Source organism: Pararge aegeria, chromosome 23 (assembly GCF_905163445.1).
Source record: "Pararge aegeria chromosome 23, ilParAegt1.1, whole genome shotgun sequence".
NCBI classification, from domain to species: Eukaryota; Metazoa; Arthropoda; class Insecta; order Lepidoptera; family Nymphalidae; genus Pararge; species Pararge aegeria.
The window spans coordinates 6387489-6398483 of NC_053202.1; the positions used below are offsets into that span (position 1 = coordinate 6387489).

Here is a 10995-nt window from a genome sequence, read left to right on the forward strand (position 1 = left end):
GAAATAATCAACGGATTAACGAACCGGCTAACGGAAATGACCCGTGGATTAAATTCTATCGGAGATTCTTAATTCGAAACGGATAAAACCAATTTTCTGAGAACCTTCATAAATTGTTTTTATATCTTCCGATTCAAATCAATTTGTATCAGTTTTATAGAAAAGTTATTCTGATATTTCTTTTAAGATTAATTAGGAATTCATATGGTATGTTTAGTTTTTGTTTTCTGTATTAGTATTTCTGTTATTTTATAATAGTCACCTATTATAAAATAAAATAATCCATGTAGTATAATATAAACCTCATATCCCTACCTCCTCTCTCCTAGAGATGAGGAAATCCATGATATATTATGAAAATTAAGCTTAATTTGCTAAACTCCGCGAGCAGTACTAGAATCTGAACGGTGTAATTTATAATTTCTTCGACAACAGATCTTCGGCAATGTACCCTTTACGCACGTTTCGCTCCATACATAAAACAAAAGAAAACACCCAAAGTTTTTTCTAATCTTTCCACAAACGTCAATTCTTTATATCCGATATTAGAAACTTTCAGCAATGAAATTAAGGCTTCAACAAAGTTGCAGAAGCCGATTATCTCTCAAACACTGTCACAATCTTATCACAAAGCATAAAAAGGAAAAACTTTCCCCAATGAGCCGTCAACAACTAACTTGGGCACGCACAAAAGAAATCACTTTTTCAAACAAGTTTCCCTTTTTCAGGTAACGAGCGAGGCACAATGGGTGGCGGAATTAAGAAGGGTCCACGTACTACAGCCCCGTTCTCGCTAACAAAAGAGACAAACATAACTTAAAGGATAAACATTTAAAAAAAATGTGAAAACCATGAGAGTTGATATTGATATCGTACTGAGCGACACTCCGGATAACTTAACTCTCGACTTCCGAGACCTGTCGACTTCGATGTATCTAACGGACTATTACGTGAACAAGAGCCTCGAGTTGAACGAGACGACCAACGATCTGGTCTACTCGAATCAATTCGAGGGCGAACCAGTGATCGTTTTCCTCATCATTCTGAAATGCATTATAATGCTGTTCATAATTTTGTCAGCGATTTTCGGGAATTTACTCGTCATTGTATCTGTGATGAGGCACAGGAAACTGAGGGTTATCACGAATTATTTCGTCGTCTCACTTGCCTTAGCTGACATGTTGGTCGCCATTTGGGCGATGTGCTTCAACTTCAGTGTGGAAATAACGAATGGGATATGGCTATTCGGATACTTCATGTGTGACGTCTGGAACTCCTTAGATGTCTACTTTTCGTCGGCATCGATCCTTCACTTGTGCTGTATAAGCGTAGATCGGTACTACGCGATCGTCCAGCCTCTGGACTATCCCTTGATAATGACGACTAGTAAACTTGGAATCATGTTGGCTGTTGTGTGGTTCAGCCCAGCGTTGGTCTCGTTTCTTCCGATCTTCATGGGTTGGTACACCACACATGAACACCTGGACTTTAGGAAAAGACACCCAAAAGTGTGCAGTTTCACAGTGAATAGAGTCTATGCAGTGATATCGAGCAGTGTCAGTTTTTGGATCCCGGGTGTGATAATGCTGTATATGTATTACCGCATCTACGTGGAGGCCGACCGGCAGGAGAGGATGCTTTATAGGTAAGACATTCAAAATTCGATATTTATTAATTTTAAGTTAACCTATAAGCACTTCTGATACGTCCAATAAGTCTATTTGTAGGGACTCCACGATTCGGAATTCAGATTCTACCGAGAACATGTCAGTAGATTGCTCTTTTCCAACACCGTTTTACAGAAGTTACATCTCTCAGAAGATAGAGAAAATGGTTGTCAAAATCATTTTTCTATCTTCTGAGAGATGAAAGTGGAGTGGCCTGCTTCCATGTTAGTGTACTGACCATTTTAGTTACATCTAATCTAAAACTGAAATAAAAAAACAAAACATTTTTGTCTCTTTGAATTGTTTAAATTTGTTCAGTGGTTAGTATTCTCAACTAAACATCGCGAGATTCTACCTCTAGCTGAGATTACTAGGTTGGGCATAAACTTTGTATTTGGTGCCAGCCCGGAGATAGAAAAATGGCAATGGCAATGCATGGGCCTCGAAGAGCACGCTATTAACGTCGTGTTGTTGCCAGCTCACCCTTAAGCACGCATAAGTGTTTGTTTAACAATAAGATCCTATGTTAGTGATAACGTGCTCCAAACTTACTCCGGGCTGGTACTGAGATTTTAACTAAAACACCCAGTACCTAGCCATCCTCAACCCGATTCAAGAATCGACCCATAACCTCAGATTGAACAAGACAACACCAGACCTACAACGCAATTGGATACCGTACATCACTTGAATCAAACCTTGGGAAGCGTAAACGAATCGAACCAAAGGAGTAAGATACCCCGTAGCCTAGAGATATATAAAATATATAAACACCTCCAATATTTATTGGTAACTATTCTAGTTCATCATCTATAGCGTGTCCACTGCTGGACTAAAAACTCCAGCGACGGGAGGGTTTGCTCATTACCGAGGACTCTGCTGCCCGGTCTTCGTTATTTATTTAATTACTAGCGGACCCCCGCGACTTCGTCCGCGTATAAGTCAATCGAGAAGCTAGAATATATTTGATGCTAACCTAGCTATGTACCTACTATTAGTTTACGTGGTATTTTAGTTGATACATACATCCATCCCTACATCCATCCTCACAAACTTTCACATTTATAATATTAGTAGGATGGTACGCATGCATTCGATCGTTTTTCCATATGCCTTGCGACTAACAGTTATTTCTGAAGTGTTATGTTCTGTATCTCCGACAATATTTATCAGATCTTTATTAAAATAAGACCATATATGCTTGATAGTATACACATTCAAATAAAAAAGAACTATTCAAATCGGTGCAAATTTAACGGAGGTAAAATTGATTAAAAATTTTCATACCATTTCTCGGAGGAAACTTATTGTTTATCGGGATAAAAAGTAGCCTATATGTTGACCCAGAATATCAACTACCCCTATATCAAGTTTTATTTGAATCCGTTCAGTAGTTTTCACGTGATGCCCGGACAGACAGACAAAAACTAAATAAAAATCTGTTTTGGACTCAGTATCGATTATAAAGCATCCCCCGGTCAAAATTTTCAAAATATATTAAATGTACAGAAATCTTCCAGTTACAGTTTTATTATAAGTATAGATTAAAGGAACACCAACAGCTTGTTCACAATACATAGTAAAGGAAAATTACAAATATGTGTTTCTAATCAGTGTGACTAGCCATTTAAAGCTGTGCACAGCATTTACTCAAAATGACCGATATTAACTCGACAAACTATAATAAAATTATACATATTCCCTTAGTCACCTCGTACGACACCCGCGGAAAGAGGAGGGGTGGGGACAGCTGTATTCTGATTTACCGCGACCACACGGCACTATTCCCGTAAAGATTTTTAATATTAAAAGGATGGTGTACGATGTAAATCAATCGTTTTATTAGACTTTTCTACTGAATAACCAGTCCGGCCTGGCATGTCTGACTTTGTATTTTTGATATAAAACTTTCACTATTACTAGTCCCATAGTTTGAATTCAACAACCAATTACCATGTTTTAGATAGTACAACTTTATTATTGTGAATTTCAAATGAGCAAACTGGACAGGGTCCGCTCGAAGGTTATTTAACTTTATATTGCGTAAATTTTTGGGGTTTCAGTTGTGAACGCTTTCGGCATTTTTAATGGGCCTCTAAAATAAAGGGAAATGTAAGCACTGAATATTTATTTAAACTAAGAACGAAATGTTTCGTGTCTGATGACCTCAATCCCAGGGTTTAAAACGCAACGCTAAAACGTATTCTTTATTGTTATTTTTTTGTCATAATTGACGGACCAAGGAGATAGGCCCGTAAATAACCTAAGCAATACTTCCGCTATGCTACTTTGTGTCCATCGACCAGAGTAATAGGCGTTAACTCTCATGTGCCTGTATTTGCACAAGCAACTAAGCCTGTCAAATCGGCAGAAATGTGCTTAGCGGCAGAAATAATTATGGCAGTAGCATTTACCCATAATATGAGCTCTAATAAACAAATGTCTTAAAATATGATAACTACCTATTGTGTTTGACCATCGCTCAAAAAGTATATTTTTAATATTATTGACGCCTTCTTTCACAATTATAGAATAGAATAGAATAGAAAAGGAAAACTTTATTGCAACACAACACAATAGGAAAAATACAAGGAAAACAGTAATAGTACTTAGTGCTAGGGTGCAAAGGCGGCCTTATCACTAAAAGTGAGAAGCCGATAAAAAAATGGAAAGTGACGCAAAAAGTATGTTACAAAAAATTAAAAAAAACTTACATGAACATACATAGTACATTTACATATTAACTACACAAATACCGATATAAATTTATATATACTACTATATTTAATGATTCTAAAGTTACTAACTCGTTTTATAACAGTACTGCTTTAAGAGATGATAGTAAGCCCTCTGCTTTAGTTTATAGTACGTAAATAAATGGAGCTTTGTTATACCCCTAAAATGTAGCTAGAGTCATCACTCTGTGACGTTTATGAAATGCGCAGAAAGCCCACATCCAAAGGTCAGGTTTATCCCGCCTAAGCCTTAAAAGGGTTGAAAGAAAAAGCGTACAAGATCGCACCATACACTTAAATTTGTGTTTACTCTGACAACGTGGCCCTTACTAAATCAGATACATGCATAAATAACGTGAAACAAGGGGTTGGAGAAACCCTTTGGTTTTATAATGAGCTTTATTTTGACTTCTTAAGTTTTGCGAATGCTAAGTGGCGTACTGGTATTTTTTTCATTTATTCGTAGGCTATCGGCTGGGCATCTGAATGTTTATGTTACTTACTTTGGATTGAGGCAACAAACTAAAGAATGGAATGCTAAATGCTAAATCTTTCTTAGTTTCTTGAAATATTCCTCGGGTTTTCGCAATCACTCGACTTGTCTAAGCAACCTACTGTACATCAGGTTCACAACTAAAATTAGGTTTATAGTTAGATGTATGGCTAATGGCAATTTCATATATCACATACCCCTTAACAGTTTCTACTAGGCATTGTACGAAAAAGTTGTATAGCTTGGCGGTACGTCTTTGTTGGTAGAGTGGTAACTAGCCACGGTCCAAGCCTCCAACTAGATCAGTCCAGAGGTAATTCAGATTCTATCATCATCATCATCTTCCTCAGCCTTTAAACGTATCGTTGCTGGGTACAGGTCTCTTCTCTCATGGCATAGACCCACCACGTTACTACTATGCAGTTTATTGGCAGGAGACGAATTTAGAGCTATGACCCACAACGCTGCTCCGTGGCAGGTCTATGCCAACTTATTGCCGATGGACGCTGGAGTGACGATATCCACCAGTCAGCCCCCATCGACATGGACAGACAATATCAAACGAGTCACTGGGAGCCGCTGGAAACAAGCGGCCCAGAACCGCGGATTTGGGAACTCCCTACAAAAGACCTATGTCTCGCAATGTTCGTCAATCGGTTGAAGTAATGATGTTGATGATGATCATAAATTTCTCAAATTTCCTATTCCGGTTATCGAATCCAGGACCTCACAAGACCAGAGCGCTCACCACTGCACTCAGACAACAAAGACAGGACAACAAAGACAGGACAACAAAGACAGTACTAAAATATACTCTTCTTAATCAGGAGCAAAGTAGCGGCGTTGCTCCTGGACAAGCATCTTCAGATCAACGGGATCTCCGTGGGGGATGTGATGAGGGAGCGCCAAAGTATCCAGATGCAGCCCATGGCCAGCAGCAAAATGAAGAGGGAACGGAAAGCCGCGAGGACCCTGGGCATCATCATGAGCGCTTTCTTGGCATGTTGGCTGCCATTCTTTCTGTGGTAATGTATTCATGTTTATAATTTATGTTAGCCGTAGGCCGTAGCGTAGAAAATTTTACAACACTGATCCGTGATACTGCCATCATGCCTAATATAAGGGATATGATATAGTATCAAAGAATCGCTAAAATATTGTATTAGGGCGCGTTTGGAATCATCCTAGCTTTATTTTTAAGTTATCGAAAGCAGTTATCACCATCACCAAACATTAGTGGTAACATGTTATATGAATGAACCCTTCATAAGTGCCTGTGATAACATACATATAATACATATCCCTTATATTGGGCATGATGACAGTGACAAAGTATAGCTAAAATATCGCATTAGGACGCGTTTGGAACCCGTCTAGCTTTAGTTTTAAATTATCGAAAGCAGTTATCACCATCACCTAACTTTAGTGGTAACGTGTTATATGTATGAACGCTTCATAAGTGCCTGTGCATTTAAAAATTTAGATTTTTTGAATATTTATCTAATGATACATGATTCACGTATTATGAGAAACATATTATTATTTTTATTCTAAAGTGAGTTGGAATTTTTTATTTCAAGAAATAAAACTGTAAAATCTAGTGATTTGCCATGAAATTATGGAACGACAAATGACGTTACGGCACGTCACGTAATTTTAAACATCGCTTGAACCTCGAAAATGTCTGCCTCGTCATTTGCGTATATCGAGCAAGTATTTTGAGATCTCGAACCAGTGAGCTTTACAAAGTAACAAATTAAATCAATGTTTCGAACTATCAGTAGTATTCGATAGAAGCGGGGTGTTACTTTGCAGAATTCCGTGATGAAGAAAAGAAAAAAGGCTTTTCGCGGAATATAGCAAATTAAGCTTCATTTTCATAACTATCAGTTGCTCAAATTTGTGTCATCAATAGCATGCTAGAATGACTTTGTATTCTTTCATTTGTTCTTTTGCATTATCACTCCATACACATTGCCCAAATCTGCAATTGCAAATGTCTCAGTAGTCGGGGTTAATAACAATTTTCCGTCCCGTTAACCTCGTTTCATGCCGGAATTCATGAATTATTTTAATAGTAATGGAGATGGACATAGGATAATATTTATCCCGGAAATGCAGCTGGTAAAAGTTACTCGTGGGATAAAAAAAATAGCTTTTGATACCTACACGCTTGCCCACTTAACTTATCTTGGTGGAATTTGGCATAGAAAAAGCTTGTGTCCTGGAGACTGGGAGCATACATTTTGTACCAGAAAAAAAGGTTCCTAGATGATTTAGAAAAACCCAAAATATGGAAAAAGTTGCGAAAAAGAGATAATTTATAATATTAGTATGTGAAAGTGATTATAATTTAGATACCTTTCGATATTCAATTCAATAAATCTATATTTATGAAGTGTTCATAAAATTCAGCAAGCTATGTTACGGCCTGAATGAATCTTTTTCAATCTATCACCGGGTAAGATCATTTACCACCGGGCAAGAGTGACTAGACATCAATCTTAGCCGGTGGTAAATGATAATGCAGTCTAAGATGGTCGCAGGCTAATCTGTTTTTAAGTGTGGCACTCCAATCGGTTTCTACGGTACCGGAACGCTTGCTCGCTTGGCAGTACGTCTTTACCTGTAAAAGACTAGACCAGAGCAGAGTCAAAAATCAATATTTCCCAAATTGCTCCTGCCGGAAATCAAAATCGGGACCTCTCACTTAAAACCAAAGCGCTCACCACCGCTAGAAGGAGTCTTCATCTTTTCCAAAATCCACGATCCTGGGCTGCTTGTTTCCAGCGGCTCCCAGCTACTCGCTTGATGTCGTCTGTCCACCTCGTTGTAGACCGACCAACGCTGCGTTTACCGTTGCGGGTTCGCCATTCCAGAACCTAAGGACATCAACATTCATGGGCTCCTATGCAGCTCGCAGGAACTGTACGAGAACTCAAAATTAATATGACCTTTATTGATCAGGTATATAATAACGGCGCTATGCGGCGAAGCCTGCCCGTCACCTCCGCCTGTAGTGGCAGCGGTTTTCTGGGTGGGCTACTTCAATTCTGCTCTGAACCCTCTCATCTACGCATACTTCAATAGGGACTTCAGGGCGGCGTTCAGGAAGACGCTGGACTCCTGTTGCAGGTATTTGAGGTGACGATTTATCTTTCTGAGTCATATGAACAATTTTTAAGAAGCTGAACATCCAAAATCAAACCTAAAATAACACTACTGTTATTAGATCCATACCTACAGTTCTTTACAGCGAGGCAATGATATGAAGGGCACAAGGGTAAAATCATTAAGGCCAAAATATGATGTTATGTTTTTATATTGTCAGTACTCCGCTTCACGTTATTCTTGTATTCTTAATTTTGTCAATAACTGTTCAAGCGTTCAAAAATATCATCACTTCATTTCCTACTTGACCAAATGGTCTTACCAACTTACACATGTCGATTGATTTAAAAGGTGTACTGCTTCTTAATTTGTATTGCCAAGAAACGGTAACCTTGACCTGATGGTGCAGTAGCAAATCTGCGGGATTCCCAATCTCTCAGGAATTTAACGCTGAATTAATTTATCGTTTAGATTAACATGTGTTATCAGTTGAAGGTGACAAAATTCTACAAAACACGTTTACTAATCAGGTCCTCAGAATCTAACAGTACACGTAAGAGATTACTGCTCTAGCAATCGTGCCTCGTTTTCAAGTATCGGAAAGTTAATACGTCAGAGTAAATTAGAATTTAGTTACCTTGTTATAAAACTCAACTTCGTGTACGCTTCTACGGCATGCATTCTTGGCAAAATTAAAAAAAAGCAAGCGTTCTGTATAAATCCGGGAGCAACCGGATATTACAACCAACGAAAATATTTTTATAGATATCAAAACAGAAAGAACAAAAACCAATTAACATTTTAATTAAAACAAAATATCTTTGACCTTTGACGTTTAATGCTCCTTTGATTTTCCGTTGGAAGACTTCCAAAAGGTTAATTGGAGGGCCACTGAATTTTAACTTTACGTTACCTATACATACACATCATAAAATGTTTAAGATACTTAAACATGCTTATAGAAAAACAACTTCATTAAAACACCCTTACAATGTATTTAACAGATTTAGGTTATCGTAGGGGATCGTAGGGTGAGTGTAGAGATCAGGATACATTTTTCGTCTTATTAGTAAATTATTTATCACGCCAAATTCAGTAATATCAACATAATTTAGAAACTCTCAAATCAATCTCTTAGTTTCACATTTTATTTTTATATTTGTCTTAGGACTCTTTGTGGAAACTTTGGACGCCGTTACTGCCAGCAGTTCCCGCGTCGAGAGCAGCACCACTCGAACGTCTCATCGGACATGCACTTGAACAACTGTCTCAAATCTACATCGGCAGATATACTTCGAGCGCAGCAACCATCTTGCTCCAGACCTGAAGATATTGTGATATGTACCTAAGTGTGACACAGTTGTAAGTTAATCTTTACATAACTTAGGGTTTATAAATGCAAAGACGATTTTAAGCAACTGTCTCAAATCTACTTTAGCAGATGTACTTCGAACCATCTTGCTTCAGACCTGAAGATGTTATCACATGAATCTAAGTGTAACAAGGTTGTAAATAAATATTTTCAGAACTTATGGTTGATAAATGTAAGGACAATCTTGAGCAACTGGTTTAAATCTACTTCAGCAAATTTACTTCGAGTGTGGCAACCATCGTTCTCCAGACCTTAAGATATTGTGATATGTACCTAAATGTGGCACCGTTATAAATTAATCTTTGAAGAACTAGGTGTTCGTGAATTGAAGGACAATTTTGAGAAACTGCTTCAAATTTGTTTCACCTGATCTCTATCTCTATCTTTAGCAATATTTTTGCTGTGAGCAGCAAAAATATTGCTAGAGACTTGAGGATGTAGTGTAACTGAGTGTGACACGGTTTTAGATTCATCTATACAGAACTTAAAGCTGTTATAAGGAAGAATAATGCCCCATACGATATGCACTTAAACATTTGCCTAAAATCTATTCTCAGATATACTCCGAGCGCAGGAACCATCTTGCTCCAGACCTAAAGGTGTTGTGATATGTACTTATGTGTAAAACAGTTGTAATTTGATCAAATTTGAACGGCCAAGCATTGCTCTAAGCCTAATCTTACTCGTATGTTATTGTGTTAATACAAGTGTGTCGTGAATTGAAATAATATATTTTTCTATTATTATTATTATTGAGCTCTAAAAGCTCCTTTAATGTCTCAAAGTGCAGTACAACTAACATCTAGCTCGTAATATGTTATTATAACCTCTATGTGGTTAGCAAATATAGCCCTTTAAAGAAAAAGCTTTCCTTGACTCATGAATGTCTCATTATAAAATCGCTTGCATCTTGTTCGAGGTCTAAAGAGATTTTTATTTGTTTCTGAGTTTGACAAGGTTGTAAATATAGTATAAGTATACTATATTTACTTGCTTAGAAGCTTGTTTTTTAAGATCCCAAATTTCTATGCCTTATCAGACGAATTTTCTGAGTTAAAGTTCGAAATCAACTCCACGTTTCTCGACGTTCCTTTACGTAACTATAAATTTGATAAAGTTGTAAACATATTCACGAATTCAAATTTATTATTATACCTACTTGATAGCAGTAATCCAAAGTGGCACTTAGGAATAAATAGCCCTACCAAATAATTTGGTCAGCCTTCTTTTTTTCTTGGCTGTTCCTTTTCGAATTAATAATATTAACGTACCACGATATTTGAATAGTTGCGCAGTGCTTTTTCACACACTGCTTAGTTGCAAAGTCCTAACTTCGTGTTTTTCCTAAACTTCCCAAAATTGAGGCGAAAAAAAACAAAACATTATTCAGCCCGATTTAGATATTTTTAAGATTATGCGAAACTGCACGGCAACTTATTTTTGAATAAAGATAAAATATGGTTATTATTGTCTGAATCCGAATTCGTTTTGCTTTCAGATACACGAAAACATTTTACGTGTATTTGTTTATTAGCTTCTAAAATTTTTGTCTGCCTCTATTGGATTTTGTTCTCGGATGTCACACAATCCCCATCTGTTAATAAAATGAGAAAAAAC

At 37.3% G+C, this 10995-nt stretch overlaps 1 protein-coding gene across 1 annotated transcript; it reads left to right on the plus strand.

Moving 5' to 3' along the window:
* The first annotated feature begins 848 nt into the window (after nucleotides 1-848).
* LOC120634272 (octopamine receptor beta-1R-like) lies at nucleotides 849-9355 on the plus strand. The gene is made up of 4 exons (XM_039904762.1): nucleotides 849-1645; nucleotides 5723-5920; nucleotides 7863-8030; nucleotides 9175-9355. Exons 1-4 carry the CDS (start codon nucleotides 852-854, stop codon nucleotides 9353-9355), a joined length of 1341 nt encoding a protein of 446 aa, XP_039760696.1. The 5' UTR covers nucleotides 849-851.
* The last annotated feature ends 1640 nt before the right edge of the window (nucleotides 9356-10995 follow it).